General features: G+C 39.8%; 1 protein-coding gene across 1 annotated transcript in view; it reads left to right on the top strand.

Annotated features, from left to right (window-relative positions):
* LOC119417142 (polyamine-transporting ATPase 13A2) overlaps positions 1 to 19,077 on the top strand; it is a 32,068-nt gene extending 12,991 nt beyond the window's left edge. The window contains exons 3-29 of the mRNA XM_037684352.1: positions 1,594 to 1,761; positions 1,894 to 1,952; positions 2,075 to 2,141; positions 2,241 to 2,320; positions 2,679 to 2,756; positions 2,843 to 2,912; positions 3,150 to 3,284; positions 3,376 to 3,442; positions 6,933 to 7,064; positions 7,468 to 7,629; positions 7,946 to 8,056; positions 8,592 to 8,638; positions 8,721 to 8,909; positions 8,996 to 9,202; positions 9,429 to 9,539; positions 11,813 to 11,969; positions 12,113 to 12,224; positions 12,302 to 12,426; positions 12,515 to 12,687; positions 12,952 to 13,044; positions 13,118 to 13,197; positions 14,327 to 14,479; positions 14,584 to 14,680; positions 14,853 to 15,076; positions 18,125 to 18,276; positions 18,404 to 18,576; positions 18,804 to 19,077. Coding sequence (XP_037540280.1) covers positions 1,594 to 1,761; positions 1,894 to 1,952; positions 2,075 to 2,141; positions 2,241 to 2,320; positions 2,679 to 2,756; positions 2,843 to 2,912; positions 3,150 to 3,284; positions 3,376 to 3,442; positions 6,933 to 7,064; positions 7,468 to 7,629; positions 7,946 to 8,056; positions 8,592 to 8,638; positions 8,721 to 8,909; positions 8,996 to 9,202; positions 9,429 to 9,539; positions 11,813 to 11,969; positions 12,113 to 12,224; positions 12,302 to 12,426; positions 12,515 to 12,687; positions 12,952 to 13,044; positions 13,118 to 13,197; positions 14,327 to 14,479; positions 14,584 to 14,680; positions 14,853 to 15,076; positions 18,125 to 18,276; positions 18,404 to 18,576; positions 18,804 to 18,971 — 3,390 coding nt within the window. The 3' untranslated portion in view covers positions 18,972 to 19,077. The remainder of the gene's footprint in view (positions 1 to 1,593; positions 1,762 to 1,893; positions 1,953 to 2,074; positions 2,142 to 2,240; positions 2,321 to 2,678; positions 2,757 to 2,842; positions 2,913 to 3,149; positions 3,285 to 3,375; positions 3,443 to 6,932; positions 7,065 to 7,467; positions 7,630 to 7,945; positions 8,057 to 8,591; positions 8,639 to 8,720; positions 8,910 to 8,995; positions 9,203 to 9,428; positions 9,540 to 11,812; positions 11,970 to 12,112; positions 12,225 to 12,301; positions 12,427 to 12,514; positions 12,688 to 12,951; positions 13,045 to 13,117; positions 13,198 to 14,326; positions 14,480 to 14,583; positions 14,681 to 14,852; positions 15,077 to 18,124; positions 18,277 to 18,403; positions 18,577 to 18,803) is intronic.
* Positions 19,078 to 19,771: the final 694 nt, after the last annotated feature.

Below are 19,771 nucleotides of genomic sequence, written 5' to 3'. Positions count from 1 at the left end.
TCTGTCACATATTTTTGACCTCACTGGTAAAACAGCCTAATGATAATAATATTTTCCATCAAAACTGTAATAAAACAAATCAAATCTATTGTAGTGGTCACGAATGGACAAAATAAGACATGTCTTGGTGTAGATTCACACTGCAGGTATATCCCAATAAATTAGATTACCGTGAGTTTATTTCAGGTAAACTCGTGTTTTATTTCTCAGTGATGTATTTCATGTGTTTACTTTTGTTGATTTTAATATCTATGAATTGCAGCTAATGAAAACCCAGAATTCTGTTTCTTTGAATATTAGATCATCATATAGTATCAATAAAAAAGGAGTATTAATACAGATGTAAACCTCCTGAAAAGTATGTCCATGGAGGCCATCAGTCTGTGGACCTGCTGACATCTTATGGTTGCTTTGAGCAGTCTTCAGCTTCTCTGCGATGTTGGCTCTCGTCGTCTTCGTGATAAAATCCCACAGATTGTCCATGGGCTTTAGGTCAGGCCAGTTTGCTGCCAGTCAAGCACAGTGAGTAGCTGAGAAGGTAGGTGTCAAGTCCTGATGAAAATTAAGCATCTCCATAAAGCTTGTTTGAAGAGCGAAGCAGGATGTGCTCTAAAATGTTCTGGTCTGTGCTGACTATGTTTGGACTTGATAAAACCCAGTGGGTCCACAGCAGCAGAGGACGTCGCCCCAAATCATCTCTGACTGAGGAAACTTCACACTGGACATCAAGAAACTTGGATTTTGTGCCTCTCCACTCTCTTGGGTCTTGATTTCTATCCATCCATCATCTTTACTTGCTTCTTCTTTTTTTTGGATCACGGGGGTCACTGGTGCTCACATCCAGCAGTGACTGCGCGAGAGGTGGGGGACACCCTGGACAGGTCTCCAGTCCATCACAGGGACACATACACTGGTGTACCCAGAGAAAACACACGCATGCACTGAGAGAACATGTAAACTCCACCAGAATGGCCCCCTGGCCAGAATTCAATCCGGCGGTCTTCTTACTAAGAGGCGGCAGCTCTTACTGCACCACCGTGCCACCCTGTCTTGATTTCTAATTGAAATTAAATAAATTACTTTATTCTGAAATGAGGAGGTGGAACAACTAAGCGTCGGTCGAGTCCTTTTCCTCCACAGCCCAGGTAAGATGCTTCAGACGTCTCTGCGTCAGATGTTGCTCGGCACATGGAGCCTGACAGTTTTCCTGGCTCTGTCCACGTCTTGTCGATCTGTTGGTCTCATGTGATATTTAACAGAGAAACTGAAGTTTGAGTTTCCATTAGCTGTAAACAATAATCATCCAGATTTTAAAAAAATGTATGCAGTTATTAATTTTGTGTGCACTAGATCAAAATAAAATATGAATTTCACTTTTTATTTTTGTTGACTTACTAGAATTAATTACCTTTTGATTATAATTGATTAAGATGTAATTGTGCTTCCTTTAAGTGTTCAACATGTTCAGCAGAAGACTGATCTGTCACATAATGTTTTTCTTTTCTTCTGGTTTTTGAAATGTTGACAGGATTTATGCCCGTTAATCCGTGTTGGATTATAAAACAAGACCATGTGTCTGACTCTTTGTTTCAGGATGTTCAGGGGTATAAGTGGGTGCGTTGGCGGGTGTGGTTGTGTCGTCTGGGGGCTGTGCTGTCGTTGGGCTCCCTCCTGATTCTGTTTCACTGGAGGCCTCGGCTTGGTGTCCTCGCCCGCTGCCGTTCCTGCCCGCTGGCTTTGGCAGAAGTTCTGCTGCTAAGAGTAATAAAATAAATCCCGACATCTTGTTTTATTAATATCTTGTTTTGTCACTTTATAAGAAACATGGAATAATTTTTATTTTAAACAAGTCTTTATCATTGCATTTATAGTTTGTATATTTGTTTCTGTCAGGACGGTTCTGGCGGGCAGCATGTGGTAAAGGTGCAGACAGTGGAGATGGAGGAGGGCAGGTGAGCTTCACGTCTCTGTCCTTCAACAGTATCATCGTCTTTAAACTTTCAGAAACGTGATTAAAAGGCAAAAAGTAAAAAATCGATACACATTTAGGATGTTTCCTTCTTGGTTGTTTCAGTTTGGAGATGTTGGGACATCAGGAGGAGGCTGAGTGGAGAGATACAGTTTATCTGCACAAAAACGAGGTACAAACAGGAGGTTTTTTTGTTTGTTTGTTTTTTTACAGATTTATGCCCAGACGGATCTTCTGTTGAGTCTTTGAACTGTATTTTACTGTGTTTCAGAAAACGCTGCTGCACTACTACCTGTTTGAAGGGCTGCGTTATGTTTGGCTGGACAGGAAGGGGTCTTTCTGTCGTGTCAGGTAGTCGAACAGGAACAACCAAAAACAGTCAACTTCTTGAAGTTACTCACTGCAAAGTATTAAAACATAAAAACTTTATCCTAAACTATTTCAAATGGTGGAGTTTGAAAGGGTTCACTCCAGTAGTATTCCATATATACTGAATTCAATTCTGAAATGTGGGTCCGCACTCAACGTAAATAAACATTCTGCACCTTTACTCAGTTTACAATCAAAACAGCAACTTAAATTACCTCAGCTCTCTTTTAATGGCTTGACCTTTTTCAGATAAAGTAGAAAATTATAATAAAAGAAAATACTCATGCTTTAAAACATTCTGATAATATTTCCAACATTTTTTTTAATCTCTTGTCTTCAGTGTCCTCAATGAGGACTGGACTTGCAAAGACTTGCACAGTTTCCATAAGGGCCTGAGTCCTGGGGAGCAGAGCATGAGGTAGAAGAAATAACAAGTGAGCTGTTTTAAACTTGAAGAGGATTAAAAATAATAATTTATCATGCTTTTTATTAATATTATTTCAGGAGATCCATGTTTGGAGACAACCTTATTGATGTGCCTGTGAAATCGTACAGGAGGCTTCTGATTGACGAAGTGAGTTGGAAAAAAGCTAGAAAGGCCAGGACGTTGTCTAAACACATCTACATAATGAAGTTTATTTAATAAGACACTAAACCTTGTCATTTATGTCTGATTTATGTTATATAGACTGAAGTACATGGCATTAATAAAATATTTTCTGGAAGTTTGGGTTATATTTGTAGGGTTTAAGTATTTTGTGAAAAACTTAAATAGTCAAATTAGATTTTTCTTCTTTTTCTGCTCCTGCAGGTCCTCAACCCGTTCTACATTTTTCAAGCGTTCAGTATTACCCTGTGGATCATTGATGATTATTATTTTTATGCCCTATGTATATTTATTATCTCCATTATCTCCATCAGTGTCTCACTTTATGAAACTCGTAAGGTAAGCGTTCAAAGAATTTGTCTCCTAATTCTGTGATTGTTTGATATTTTCTGGAAACAGTTTGAAAAACGTATTTTTTATCCTCACACAGCAAAGCGTCACTCTACGCAACATGGCTCAGTTTATAACAAGCGTTACAGTTCGCAGAGAGTCAGGAGGTAAGTTTATAAAGGAGCTTTCTGATCTGAACTTCAGCTAGCTTCAGAAAATCTGTGTGGAACTGATAAATGGTCAGATTTTAATAACAAGTGCTGCAGCTGAATGTATCAGAGCCCTGGGAATATTTTTATTTTTCTACTGAAAGAAAAAAAAAATCGAGCATTTCATCAAGATTAAAATATGCTTTGTAATATTTAAGAATTTTAATTCTTCTGTTTTTATGTCATGATAAAAATTTATGAGGGGGTAGAAACTAGGGATGCACGATATTGGATTTTAGGCCGATATGTTAAAACTTATTTGACCGATACCAATACCGATATTTTTCCCCCCTAGACCTACTTGCAGAGACTAGCGGTGCATAGCTTTCTCTGCTGTGGAATAAAAATACTTCTTTATTCTGCATGGTCTTTGTCAATCTGGCCTACCAATTGCAGATGCCAAAAAGGGGGCTGAAAATGCTTAAATATATGTCAGCCCAACTCAAACTGCAGTTGGGCCACCTCGTCGGGTTTGTTTGCCCATTTGAACTGTGACGTTTTATGGTCTGAGACTTTTCTGCATCATTCATATTATTGTCACTATTTTCAGTTCTCAGATTATCTGGAGTCACTGAATCTTGTTAATACACCTGAATCTGCCCATCACTGCAACTTTCACTGTTTTTGGGTTCTGAATGATCACGTCTTCATTAATGTTTCTCATGATTCAATTATGGGGGGCTAATTGTCACACTGTTAACTCCTGTAATTACACATCAGTCACAAAAAACTCAAGAAAATGTCTGATAATAATGTTGTTACTGCTCTCAGGGATTCAGCCCAACCCTGGGCCCTCCACTAATTACAGCACACCAAATGACTTTAAGAACGTGTCTGGGCTTCATTTTCTGCATGTAAACGCTCGTAGCCTTCGGAGAAAACTTGGTGCCTTGAAAATTCTGGTCAGTTCTTCTGGGGCAGATGTAATCTTCATCTCTGAAACCTGGCTCAACAAATCTGTACTCAATAATGACCTGACAATCATTGGATTTAACATCTACCGCTGTGATCGTCAAAAAAAAGGGGGGGGGGGGTCACTGTTTACATCAGAGATTCTTTGGTTGCTAGCCCTGTGTCTTCTAAAACAATTCCTAACCAAATAAAGGTTGAATGAATGAAAATATAATATATATATTAAAAAATACAGCACCTTTTATATTGATGAGTTATTTTGATGGAATGGCCGATGTCCAATATTTAACTTTATAGCTAATATCAGTCAATATCGATACCATGCTGATAATATTGTGCATCCCTAGTAGAAACAAAAGAAGAAAATGGAGGTCAAGGTTAAGAAGGCTAAATAAATGTGTCCTTTTGTAGAACCATTGTTTTAGAGTGTGTTTTAGACTTACGTCTTTGCGAACTTCAACAAAATTAGCTTGACAAACCTTACGGGAGGAAGAGTGTGAACATATGTTTAGAGATCTGCATGTTTTTTGATGAGGAACGCCAAAATACTGGAACTTTAACCCATAATGTTCCTCATAACATAAATCCCTCCTGAAGACACACCTGTACTCATTAACATTTAACACAGTCTGATCCGATTTAGTATTTCATTGTTTCTAATTATGTTTTGTGTTTTTATGCTTCTACTCCTGATTAGGCGTGTCACGATAAACAATAAATCAATTAATCGCATGATAAATGAAAATTATCAACCTCATTTTCATTTATCGGCTTTATCGTTTCTTAGTCTCTCTCTTTCTACTGAAGACACTGGATGACAAAAGGCTCAACTCCAGTACTCTTCACTGACCCCTCCCTTTCTCTTTTCTCTTTAAAATCTGTTTTAACGATCCAAAATCATGTTTTTGGATCGTTAAAAGCAGCTAAGCTGAGAAGCTAAGCTAACAGGCCGACCTCAGGGGAAAAAACCTCCGTCTTGTCGAAGCTCCAAAATTCACAGTTGAAACCTGTGCCTTCATGAAAAAAGTTGTTTTTCTCTGCAAATAGAAGCTGAGAACTTGTTTATTGATTTTTTTGATTAAAGCTTTGTGTGAAAAATGCTATGCTAAAGAGCTCAAACCACACCGAGCGTCCGCCATTTTCAGAACTGAATATGTCAAGGGGCCTCCTTCCCATTTTTCTTAAAGACACACTGCTCCTCCCTCACTATCCATCCTTCGGTTCAAACAGTCTTATACTACCATCCGGTGGTTAAAAAAAGGTACTACACTCAAAACTAATTAACCAATATTTCTTAAATTTGACAATAATTGCTAATTATTGTCAAATTTCAAACAATATTATCGTTTATCGCAATAATTTCTGAGACAATTAATCGCCCAGCAACGTTTGTTATCATGACAGGCCTACTCCTGGTGCTGTAATTATAGCTTGTTATTTTTATTTGATGCTGTGATCTTGTTGTTAAGCACGTTGGTAACAGTTCCTGTTTTAAATGTGCTTTATAAATAAATTTGACTTGACTTGACTTATAAGAACACCTTATTGTGTTTCATTCTCAGGGATTCATCCCCCCCCCCAAAAAAATACCACATCGGTTTTATTGTAGAACATTTTGCATTAATGAATGTAGGATGGTAGTTTCTTCTCATGACAGCAAACAATTTCACCATGTGTGAAAAAGAAAGAGCCTGTTGATACAATACAGTTAACTTTGGATGTCCAATGTGTAGAAAGGGGGAGGAGTTGAAAAGTTTGATAGCCACAGGGAGGAAGGACTTCCTGTGTTGTTCTGTGGAGCACCTTCAGTCATAGACTGAGACCACCAGTAAGAGTCCAGTGTGTCATGCAGGGAGTGTAACGTGTTGTTCAGGATCTGGAGCAGTTTCCTCAGCATCCTCTGCTCAGACACCTCTGTCAGAGACTGCAGCTCCTCTCCCAGAACTGAGCCAGCTCTCTCCATGAGTTTATCGAGTCTGTTTTCATCGGCTTTCTTTCAAGGATTCAAGGATTTTTATTGTCATTCACATCACATGTGGTACATGAGGTGGAACGAAACTATGTACACAAGGTCCCAGTTACATCCAACAAAAATACAGATTGTAAAGAAAAACAGTAGTAATATCCAAGACATGAACTAAGAATATACTACATTCGCTAAATTAAGAATACACAAAACTAAGAATACACTAAGCACAAGTAGTACCCTGCTGCCCCAGCACATCACAGCGTAGAAGATGCTGGAGACCACCGAGTGGTAAAACATCTGCAGCATGGTCCTGCAGATGTTAAGACTGTGTCTCCTCAGAAAAAATACGAACTACATATTCTAGTTTTAATGGTCTAAACTGTGTTGCTTTTTTCTCTACATGCTTTTTTTTTTTTTTTTTTTTTTAACTCCCTATGAATTATGGAAATAACCAAGAAATCAAGCTTTTGTTTTGGAACTCAATGAAGCAACAAAATTTTTTACTGAGGGTATTCTTCATTAAAGCAAGCACTTTTTAATCAACCCTATAATTGTATGTTTTGTTAGAGGAAGACAGTGTGAGCTCAGTGGAGCTGGTCCCTGGCGATTGTCTAATTATCCCTCAGGAAGGTCTGCTGCTGCCCTGTGACGCCGCCCTGCTGGCTGGGGAGTGTCTCGTCAACGAGAGCATGCTCACAGGTAAATCATTAAACCCCAACGCACCGCCAGAGACTAGACGAAAGTATTTGTTCTTCATTTTCTTTCTTTCAACGGTTTTGACCTACTTGCTGCTTTTTTATTAAAAATCTTAACCACATGGGTCATAAAACTTTTGTAGACTCTAAAAACTTTATATTATGAGGACAGAAATATCCTTGCGGTATGTGAGGGTCCAAACTTTTGATTTAACACCAATAAATGAAGGTTTGGGATTTGTTTTACATAGTTAGAATTTTTAATCATAAAGCTGGGCTTGCCATTTTAATTTTAAAATCGGTCATTAACTGTTTCTGTGGTGCTAAATTCATTTTACAGCTATCCTCATGTGTCTGAATTTTCTCAGCAAGATATCGGTCCATAAATTTGTTCTTAATGTCTTCAGGTGAAAGCGTTCCTGTGCTGAAAACCTCGCTGCCAGCTGATGACCGGACCTACAGCTCAGACACTGAGCGCAGACACACTCTTTTTTGTGGTACTCACATCATTCAGGCCAAAGGAGGGAGGCTCGGAGGCGGCGGTGCTGTTGCCGTGGTAACAAGCACTGGTTAGTAGAGAAGCAGTAACTTGTCTCTGTCTTTTTAAGGTTGATGCCAGTGTATGTGAATATGTTTAATGGGTTCTTGTTTTTTAGTTTATTTACCCTAGAAATCTTTATTAACACTAACACACAGATGTTAGCACTAACATGATGGCATGCACAGTTTTACTAATGACACCACATCATTAGTCCTTGCTTCTGTAAATATGTGGGAAATGCATGGAATATAAGGCAATACATATACAAGCATGGCAATAAAACAAAAAGCTTTATAACTGTCTTGTTGTTCTCCATCAACCTCTTGTTTCTGTTTGGTCTGCAGGGTTCTTCACAGCTAAAGGTGACCTGGTTAGCTCCATCTTGTACCCTCAGCCAATGAACTTTCGTTTTTACAAAGATGCCATGAAGTTCCTTCTCATTCTTGGTTTCATTGGTACGTGTCATCAATAACTAACCAACAGTTTTTTCTTTAATCGGCATCCGTCCATCCATTATCTTTTACACGCTTCTTCCTTTTTGTGTCGCGGGGATCACTGGTGGCCATGTCCAGTGATCACTGTACAAGAGGTGGAGGACACCCTGGACAGGTCTCCAGTCCATCACAGGGACACATAGAGACAAACGAAACAAACAACCATTCTCTCTCTCACTCACACCTAGGGACAATTTAGAGTTACCAATCAGCCTAACATGCATGTTTCTGGTCTGTGGGAGGAAACTGGAGTACCTGGAGAAAACCCACGCATGCACGGAGAGAACGTGCAAACTCTACTCAGAAAGGTCCCGGGCCGGGATTTGAACCGGCGACCTTCTCGCTGAGAGGCAACAGCTCTACCAACTGAACCACTCGGATCAGTGAATAAAGAGTGGCCTCTGTAATCAACAGTGCAAAAAAAAAGTTATAAAGTTTATTTGCAGGTGAAATAATCAGATCTTCAAAACGTTTTTCTTTTCTTTTTTTGCTTTAGCTCTAACCGGCACCATTTACATCTTTTTGATCCTCCTCAAAGCCAATGTAAGTAATACAGTGTAAGTACAAAATGTTTGTTCTGGCCTGCCAGTACTGTCAACACAGACCTGTGGCTCGGTGTGTTCAGGTGACCTGGATGCAGTTAGTTATTAGAAGCCTGGATATTGTGACCATAACGGTGCCTCCTGCCCTGCCTGCTGCCATCACCACAGGAACCATTTACGCCCAAAGCAGGCTAAAGAAGTGCAATATTTTCTGCATTAGTCCACCACGCATCAACATTTGTGGCAAGGTGTCGGTCTTTTGTTTTGATAAGGTGAGGCTGGAATCTGCTACATTTCAATGAGTCTTGTTCACATGCTGATGTGCAGAAGTAGAACTGACACGGATTTGTTTTCCCAGACAGGAACTTTGACAGAAGAGGGTTTGGATGTGTGGGGAGTGGTGGAGGGAGGATCTGCTGGTTTCTCAGAACTGGTCCCAGACCCCAAACTCCTGCCTCCAGGTTACATGCAATCTGCCCTGGCCTGCTGTCACACTGTCACACTTCTGCGAGGTCAGCCTCTCGGAGACCCTCTGGAGCTCAGAATGATCGAGTCTACTGGCTGGGTATGGTACTATGCATCTGATTTTATTTATTTAGAGACGTTTAAACTTAGTGCGTTAAACAAATACGCTGCCTAATTGTTTTTTTGTTTTTTTTTTCCAAAAGAAGCTGAAGATACCTATATTGATAAATTTATTTATAACTGATCATCATAACCTTGCATGCACATTTCATATTGTATATACCAATGTGAAAATCATTATTTCAACTTTGTTTCTAATTCCTCAGACTCTCCAGGAGCCAGAGGGAGATGGAGATGTTGTACAGGCAGAATATGGAGGTCACAAAGTTTTGACCGTCATGAGATCTCCAATTCAAAAGCTTCATTTTTATGGACACGTGAGTTTAAATTTTAACACGCATAAATAAACGCGTTTCACACTTCAGTGTCTTTTTACTGATGCAAAAAGGTCTTTGTCATTTAAAAACAACAGGTTTTATTTTGTAGTTAACACAAACCAAAGCAGTTCAGCAGCACTGTCACAAAATCAGAAGGGACAACAGCTGTTAACTAAGTTACGAGTCCAAAATAAACAAATCGAGGCGGATGTCTCTCTTTTTTTTTCCCAACTGAGGAAGCATGTGTGTTCGTTCCCAGACATAAACTCAACTGAATGAATCCCAGAACAGGATGGTAAATACTTCAGGCGCAGTCAGATGACAAGACCCAAATATTGCTTCGAACAAGAACTGAGGAATTGTTGTCTAAAAAGGCTGAAGGCAAGTTATAAAAATTCACTTTTAGTTTATGTAGCAATGCAAGTAACTGAGATGAGGTAATGCATACCAGAAGCTGCAGTTTAAACACATGAGGGAAAAACACTGACCCACCAGTTAATAATTAAAGCCCGTTTCTTTACTCTATTCACTTTAACCGTCTGTTTTATCAGTATTAATTACACTTGTTTATATTTGTTTTCACTCACTTTTATCTTGACACAAACACTTGCTGAAGTAGTTAATTTTGATTTAAAGTTGTTTTTTTTTTCCCCAGCTTATCAAACTTTACAATGTTATGTTTAGGTAACCACTTCTGAATCTTTTTAATTAATAATTTAATTTGTTGTCCATCTTTCGTAATTTATTCAGCTTCAGCAGAACTGCCAAGGAACGCGTCGCGTCCTGTCATCGTCTGCTGCTCGTACAGCATCAGCCACGCTGTTTTTGTTGTGAAGCGTTTTAACTTTTCAGCACCCATTCCTTTTCTCCATTCCAGCTTCAGTTCCAAGTTTTAGCTGCTCACTTTGTTGAAGATACTAAACCGGTTGTTTGATGCTGGCCTTCTATCACCCAGCTAATTTTTTTTTTATTTCTCAAAGGCTCATAATAATTTTGACGAGTCTTAACTTTGTAATTACGTAGTAGCTTAAAACAAAGACACATCTAGAAGCTAATGCAACTTAAACCTAGGCCTGTCGCGATAAATAATAAATCAAGTTAATCGCATGATAAATTAAAATGAGGTTGATCATTTTCATTTATCAGCTTTATCATTTTTTTGTGTCCCTCTTTCTACTGAAGACACTGGATGACAAAAGGTTCAACTCCAGTGCTCTTCACTGACCCCTCCCTTTCTCTTTTCTCTTTAAAATCCATTTTAATCGTCCAAAATCGTGTTTTTAGATCGTTAAAAGCAGCTAAGTTGAGAAGCTAAGCTACGAGCTAAGCTAACAGGCTGACCTCGGGGGGGAAAAAACTTCCATCTTGTTGAAGCTCCAAAAATCACGGTTGAAATCCGTGCCTTCGTGTAAAAATGTATTTTCTCTGCAAAAAGAAGCTGAGAACTTGTTTACTGATTTATTTATTTGTTCATTAAAAGCTTTATGTGAAAAATGCTATACTAAATAGTTCAAACCACACAGAGCGTCCACCATTTTGAGAACCGAAGAGAGACAGCCCATGTCACGTCAAGGGACCTCCCTCCCATTTTTCTTAGAGACACGCTGCTCGCTCCCTCACTATCCATCCTTCCGTTCAGTCTTATACTGCCATCTGGTGGTCAAAAAATGTACTACATGCAAAACAAATAAACATTTCTTTTTAAATTTGACAATGATTACTAATTATTGACAAATTTTAAACAATATTATCGTTTATCGCAATAATTTCTGAGCCAATTAATCGTCTAGCAAAATTTGTTATCGTGACAGGTCTACTTGCAACCTGTCCAGGGTGTCCCCTGCCTCTTGCACACTGACTGCTGGGTAATGAGCACCAGCTCTCCTGTGACTGCATGGAAGAGCGAGTAAAGAAAATGTATTGACCCTCTTTGATTTTATCAGAGTCAGAGATTCTTTATTGTCATTCGCACCTCATGTGGTACATGTGGTAGAGCGAAATTATGTACACAGGGTCCCAGTTACATCCAACAATAAAAAGAAAAACAATAATAACATCTAAGAAATGAACTAAGAAAAACATCAACTAAAATACATCATAAGAATCATTAGAACATCATAAGAATTGACTTCCAGCAGCTGTAAAAGAAGACACCATGTATCTTTTTTTTTTTAAATCCAGTTAAGCAGTGTATTTCTGGTAATCTTATTTTGAAGACATATATATCTGTCTGAAGTTATGCAGTTTGTCTTGTTTTTTCTTGTTGTTTTTAGGCCTCAAGTGAAGCAGTGGCCATTGTTCAGAGGTTTCCATTCTCCTCGGCCCTGCAGAGGATGAGCGTGGTGACGGTGGCCCACGGGGGGCGCTCTGCTCGGGCTTTCGTCAAAGGTTCCCCAGAGATGGTGACCAGTCTCTGTAGAGCTGATACAGGTTCAGTCAGAAGTCTTCCCTCACATGTTTCAACAGGCAAATCGTTAGCCCTTTTTTAATTTACAAATATAGATTTAAAGCTGCCTTTAGTCTATCAAAAATCTTAGAATATCAATATGAAATCAGATAATTTGTGCTTCCAGTGCCACCAGATTTCTCCAGCACACTGCATACGTTCTCCAGCGAAGGCCTCAGGGTTCTTGCACTCGCCTGTAAACCAGTAGATGTGAATTCTGACTTGATGAATATGAAACGGTGAGACCCACAAAGGTTTATCCCCTTTAAAAGTTGATGCATACTGTAAATCAATACAACTTTGTGATGGCTTTCAGTGCCGATGTAGAGAAAGACCTGCAGTTCCTGGGCTTACTCATGATGAAGAACCTTGTAAAACCTGAAAGTGCAGAAGTTATTAACATCCTAAGGCTGGCACAAATTCGCAACATTATGGTCACTGGTGAGAACATGTTGTTTTTTTATTTTTAAGACAATAATTGGCCTTGTTTTTTAATAGCAGACCATTTTACGCTGCATCTTTTACACAGGAGACAACATTTTAACAGCTGTTAATGTAGCCAGGAGCTGTGGGATGGTGGGATCTGATGAAAAGGTGATTTTTGTCATCGCATCTCCCCACACGACTCAGTCCTGGCCCACTTTGAGGTTCAGCCTAGAAGAGGAAGTTGCTGCCCAGTGGTCCGCAGAGGTCATGGGTCAGGTTGGTGTTTCTCAGACACAACTCTGCTGTTATGTATTTTACAAGGAGAGAGAGTGTTCAGAGAGGTTCACATCTGCGGTGGAACTGAAAGGAGTCTGGAAATATAAACGAGTTGTATTTCTAAAAAACATTTTGTCTTAAGCTCTACTCAGTAATAAATAGGATGATTGTACATACACATGGGTACATGCAAAACTGTATAATTATATTAGTTTTCAGTGATATTAATTAAGTTTCTTTTTATTTGTTTCTGCTTCTTCACAGAGTTTGTATCAGGGAGGTTTTGACTATCATCTGGCGATTAATGGCAAGTCCTTTGCCGCCCTTTGTGACCACTTCCCTGAATACCTTCCAAAGGTAATGTGAGCTGCAAAATCCCAGGAAACATACTTGTTGTTGCTAATCCAACAATGACATGACGTTATTACAGGTTTTAATGAAAGCCACCGTATTTGCGCGCATGTCCCCAGACCAAAAAGCTCAACTGGTGAAGGAGCTGCAGAAACTGAAGTAAGTTCATGTTTGAACCCAAAGGACACAACTTTGGAATAAAACGAAGTGTTGAATCAAAGTCTCGGTGGCTTTTATTCTTCTGCAGCCACAACATTTGATAGTTGGTATTTAATAGATGCATTGTTTTATGAAAATGCAATGTAGTCTTAACAGGAAGTGGATTTTAGAGCATGTTTCTATGGCTGTTCCCATACAGCAAGAAAATTAATAAATTCTTTACAATCTGATGCAGGAGTCAGTCTTTACCCAGCTCTGAAAGGGTTAATAATAGTTGAGCGTTTTAGAGTGCTTGCATGGGTTCATACCTGATGAAATCCCACTGAATGCTTAATTCATTGGTGTCTTGCCTTCGAAATCTTTTATAACTCCCAAATTGGTAAATTGGTAAATGAGAAAATAATGATCAGTGGTTGCTATGCCAGTTACTGAACTGGAAGATAAAACTAGAGAGGCCAGACTGAGATGGTGTGGACATGTTCAAAGTAGGGACAGTGGGTATATTGGTAGAAGGATGTCAGAAATGCAGCTGCCAGGAAAAAGACGCAAAGAGGAGATATGTGGATGCAGTTGGAGAGGACATGGAGGTAGTTGGAGTGAGGACAGAGTGAGGTGGAGGACTGAGGTGACCCCTGAAGACGGAACAGCTGAAAGAAGGAGGAGGTTGCTATGCTAAGCTAATAAGTTTTAACAAGTGAGTCATTCATCTGTGAGCTGAACAGCGGTGTCCTCTACATCCTCTACAGCTGTGAAGTTAGTTTTCAGTGAACGTTAATCGAGTTGTTAGCAGAAGTACACTGCAAATGTATAAATATTGAAGTTATTGTTTCACGTTTGTGCTTAATAGAGCTGACCTGTATAAAGCAAACCCTGTCTTGAATAATTCATTGTTAACTTCCATATTGTCTGCTAAAAAAAAAACAACCCACAAATATCTATCTGGAGCAAATGTTGTCGATAACACCGGAGCAAATGTTGTCGATAACACCTGCCTTAGATGTTTCTTTAGTGACAGAAAAAACGCATTTGTGTAGAATTGTAGTATTGATACAGTTGAACAGCGCCAGACAGCCTTGGCTTCTGTTTGACTTTCAGTAAGGTACCAACTATTTTTAAAAATCTTCTGCAGCTATCGAGTAGGCATGTGTGGGGACGGGGCCAACGACTGCGGGGCCCTGAAAGCTGCTGATGTTGGAGTTTCCCTGTCTGAGGCCGAAGCTTCAGTCGCTTCACCTTTTACTTCCAAGACTGAAAACATCAGCTGCGTGCCGCTGCTCATCAGGTGAAATAAACAGCACAGAAACTGAGTAAATTTGATATATATATATATATTTTTACGTCTAACCAAAACGTTTTAATTCAAACACTTCTACTTTCTTTGTTCAGAGAGGGCAGATGTTCTCTGGTCACATCCTTCAGTCTCTTCAGGTACATGGCGTTGTACAGTCTCATTCAGTTCAGCTCCGTCCTCATCCTAAACACAGTAAGTAGCAGTGAAGGAGCTCCTCACACCATGAAGTAGATTTAATTCTCTGTTTTACCTGCTGTTTTTTAATGGTTGCCATATTACTACAACTTTATTTTGACCCTAATTACATTTGTAGGAACATTTTTAGAAGCATTTGTTTAAATGATTGCTTTATATTGGTGTTCAGGTGAGGACAACTTTGGCTGACTTGCAATTCCTGTTCTTCGACTTGTTCTTTGTGACACTGCTGGCCTTGTTTATGGGAAAAGGAGGCCCCAGTGAGGAGTTGTACCCCAGCAGACCTCCAGCCAGTCTGCTGTCCCTGCCTGTGTTCGGCAGCCTCTTCATTCACACCTGCCTGATTGGTCTGGGCCAGCTGTCTGCATTCTTCATCACCAGAATGCAGGAGTGGTTAGTTCAAAGACTGAAACCTTTTATTTTCAATCAAAATGTTGTTCATGTGTCCATCCAATAGCTTTAGCATAAATTTCCAGACCTCTTTCTCTCTACCTACCTCCTCCTCCAAGGAGACGTAGAGGAAACCACCCACAAAACAATATATCTAGTGATTCCTGGGTCTGCTCTGAGGTCTTAAACTGAGGCATGTGTAAAACATTTCAGGAAGGTGTCTAGAAGGCATCCTTACCAGACGCCCAAAACACCTCAACTGAGCTCCGCAATCACCTCTACGCTGAACTTGTTGTCCCGTCCCCATGGCAGAGTCAAGACACTCTGTGGAGGAAACCATTTTCAGCCCCTAATAGTCACTATCTCATTCTTCAGTCTTTTGGTTATTATCAGCAATCCAAACCAAATTCTCATTCTTGTTGCACAGGGGTCAAATCATTCTTAGTAGGGTACCCCAAACCCCATAATCCCAAAGTACTCGTCACAGGACACCCCCAGCTGACACGGTTGTTCTGCAAGTCATTTAAACCCATTAGGGCTGGTTGGAGAAACTTATGCACCCTGAAATCACTGAGGCTTCAAATGTTGGTCCATGACCAAAATGAAGCTTCTTTTGAATTTTTGGTTCTACAGTCAGTATGATTTTTTTTTCCAGCACCATAGTGTAGACTATCCAGGGAGGTTGAAGTGTGATACGATCACACCCTCTGGTTCCCTTTTTTAACGAGGAACCACTATCGTATCATTATCAGCCATTTCAAGGGCACTGTGCCCAACCTCCGCTCATTGCTGCACAGGCATATCAACCAGATAGCACAACAGCAGCTTTTGAGGAACTCTGGGTAAAACTCATCCATTCCCGGAGCCCTGTTTGTTTTTGGACAACCTTAACAACCTCCGCTCCAGTGATGTGAGAGTTTCCCTCCTTCCATTGTCCGTTGTGTACAGGAGCAACTCAAATTACACCACTTGACTATCCACAGTTCAACAAGACTCTCCTCTTGTGAACAGGTTTGACAAAGCAGTTTCCTCAACCTGAACTACTTGACGTTTTGACAAAATCGCTTTTTGAGACTCACTGTTGGATAAAAATATCCTCACATTATCTTACTTACTTAAAGGAGCCACGCACAACGACAGGAGAAGGTTTTTAACCGAGTTTACTTGCAAGGACAGATAGTCACAACAGGCTTACACAGATGTACAAAGTCACATGCTTGAAACCCCGCCACGAGGATCTGCACCGGACAGTATACAATAAGTGCTTTTTATAAGGCTTATCAGCTACTACAGGTCACAAAGACCTTGGCTTCCAGCTTACAGACTCTGAGCAACCTTGGAGTTACCAGCTGCACATGCAGGATCAAATCAGCTCCTCATTCAGCTCTCCCTGCTAACTCAAATACACGGTTCATGGGCAGTTAACATTCTCAGCCATAGTAGTTAAACAATGACCAAAATTCCTCTGACACTCACCTGAAGTCCTGCTCCACAATCTGACCAAACTCTTCCCCCATACTAGCGTTTTGCTTGAGTCGGAGCCGAGGTCCACTTTGTCCACCCATACCTATCAAGCTGACCAAACTCATGACTCCTCCTTCAACCTGACCACATCAAGTGTCCATTACAAAATTGGAGGGTTACTCCTATGACTGTCACAGTTCTCTCAAGGCCATGAGGAATGAGTCCAAAGTGCAGATCCCACGTTATGTACAGAAATATCTTTATTAAACAAAAGCATAAGTCTGGGAGAATATCACCGGCCTCAGATATCTAACTAAAAAAAACACAAATATCTACAGATAACCCATCCATCCATCCATTATCTTTACCCGCTTATTCCATTTTGGGTCACGGGGGTCGCTGGTGCCCATGTCCAGCAATCACTGTGCGAGGGGCGGGGTACACCCTGGACGGGTCGCAAGTCCATCACAGGGCCACATAGAGACAAACAACCATTCACTCTCTCATTCACACCTAGGGACAATTTAGAGTTACCAATCAGCCTAACATGCATGTTTTTGGTCTGTGGGAGGAAACCGGAGTACCCGGAGAAAACCCACGCATGCACGGAGAGAACATGCAAACTCAACCCAGAAAGGCCCCTGGACCTGGGTTTGAACCAAGGACCTGCTCGCTGAGAGGCAATCTACAGAGAACCCATAAACCTAATTAAAACTAACCCTTAACATTAACACGGGCGTTCAACAACCTAGTGTAGTCGATGCTGCTGCGCACAGGAAGGGAACTGAACACAATAAATAGCCGACAGACATAATCACTAAACAGGAACACCTGGGGAGTGTGCAGCATCATACACTAAGGAGGGAACACAGGAAACCTGAAACTACAATAAACGGGTAAACAAGAATAAGAATAAACACAAACACAGAAAAACTGAGGAAACCTAATCCTCACAATGACCTGCACTCACTGACCGCTACTCTCTACAGCTTCATCAGCAATGGAGGCTTTGAATATTGACCATTCTGACTTTATGTCCCCTTACTCCCTCAGAAGGCTACAAAAAAAAGTCAGCTGGAGGTGGGATTTGATCTGCCAGATATTCCAAACACACCCTCACTAGACTGTTGGGTGCATTGTATCAATATAGTATCCTCTTCTGATGCCTGATCCTGATCTATCCTTTTTTTAATGGTGATCATTTGACCGCTCAGCTCTGATCTTCTGATGACAAAGTTATAAATTTAAACAGGAACCCATGGTGTCCTGATAAAACATGCACTTGTGGATACTTTTATATTAAAACTTGATGTTCCTGAAGGACATACCACGAGTAGCACAGAAGTCCATCAGACTTAGCAGGCGGTTCCTCTGATTCACGACCATCCAGGTCACACCGTCATCTTAAAGCAGACCAGTAACTCCATAAGCTCGGAATTGTGCCTCCTGCAGGTGTAGGGTCCACAGGAGGGTTCACAATGTTGTAAAGAATTTTATTTGTAATTTTCTCTGAATTAACAATCAAATCCAGTGTCTCCAGTTAAAAAAAGAGCAACCACCTGATCCACACTTGACTTCATTTTTCAGGTATATCCCACTCAATTCAACAGTGTTTGGAAAAGAAAATCTTCCCAACATGGAGAACGCCTGTGTGTTTAACTTGTCCGGTTATCAGTATATCTTTATAGCAGTGGTGGTCACCAAGAGTTACCCTCACAAGAAGCCTCTCTACCACAACGGTGAGTCATGTTTAGAAATTAGGATTTAGCATAATGAGACATTTTAGGTTTATACTTTGAAAACTACTTATTTATTGTCATTTTGTTCCATTTACCACTATAAGTAATTATTCTGTCATCCTTCTAGTGGTCTTCCTGTGCATCCTGTTAATCCACTTTGCTGTGATGACCTGGCTGGTGTTGTATCCAGGTCCCTTCTTCAGCCAAGTACTTGAGTTGTACAACTTCACCGATATGAACTTTAAGATGCTGCTCGGTGCTGTGGCAGCTCTCAACTTCCTGATTTGTTTTGTTGTGGAAGTGAGTGACATTTTATATTTGTGGCTTGTCCTTATTGGACTGTTGCTGATCTCATTATTGTCTTATTGTCAACTTGTCTTGGTGAGTTGGCACTTAAGAGTACTTTGCTTACTTTATAATTGCCACTTTGCTGTTATTGTCTATTTACAAGTAAATGTACATAAAAAAAAACTGCAACTATTTTCTTTGTGTTTTCGTAAACTAACATTTTTTTACTTGTCCTCCAGTTGCTGATAGATTTGGGTTTGTTGAACTGCCTCCGTCTGCTGCGTGGAAAGCGTCAGTCGAAAAAGCAGTACAAACGTCTGAATGCCCTTCTGTCTGACTCCACATCATGGCTGCCACTAAATCAAACTCTGACCCCCAGAGATCACACAGTCATCAATTTCACCTAACATCTACCTGACCCTCTGCTGGACTCGTCTGGTCTTAACCAGAACAGTGTCTGACCAACAATGCAAAGCCATGTTTACCTTACTATAATAAACTATTTTTATATTGCCTATTGTTTGGTTTTTAAGTGTTCATGTTTGCTATGAAGTAAATTTTTATAGAAATATTCTGAACAAACATCAATCTGAAATTATATTTCTTAGTATATCATATTTATCAAATTAATATTTACAGGCATTTTGTGTTTTGAGCTCATCATCTGTTCCTGCTATGCCACTAATTTCTTGAATCAAAATGCCAAAACATTAAAGCATTTTAAATTTAACTTGCACATCATTTTAGGGTCGAGTTATTATTCATTATATAAAAATCTTATATTTTATGTATCTCATCAAGGTAAAACGAAACATGCATTGCCTGATGTGAGGGTTGTTTACGTATGAACATAATCACAGTTTTTTGCCAACCAAAATGTTGAAAGGCCAATAAGCAGACTAGAAAAGAAATTAAAGTTCATTAGTTCTTGTAGTCTTTGTGAACATGCAGGCAATATGAGTCATCAAATTCTATTTTGTGTGCAATTAGTTAATTTGTTACAGTTTTGTTTAGTATGGAAATTATATTTATATTCTCTACGTTATTGTAAAAGTTGTATACCAGTTGTGAAACAATTCAAATTGCTGTAAAAAAAAAAACTAAATTGGTGTCAGAACCACAATAATGATGGTCATTTAGAGATAAACACAACTCAGAACATTCAGTCAACTGTAAATAAATTGGCAGACCAACAAATATAAAGTAG

This window comes from Nematolebias whitei, chromosome 11, assembly GCF_014905685.2.
Source record: "Nematolebias whitei isolate Nwh7 chromosome 11, NemWhi1, whole genome shotgun sequence".
NCBI classification, from domain to species: Eukaryota; Metazoa; Chordata; class Actinopteri; order Cyprinodontiformes; family Rivulidae; genus Nematolebias; species Nematolebias whitei.
The sequence above is the reverse complement of the archived record's forward strand: the minus strand, read 5'-3'. Positions and strand labels throughout refer to the sequence as shown.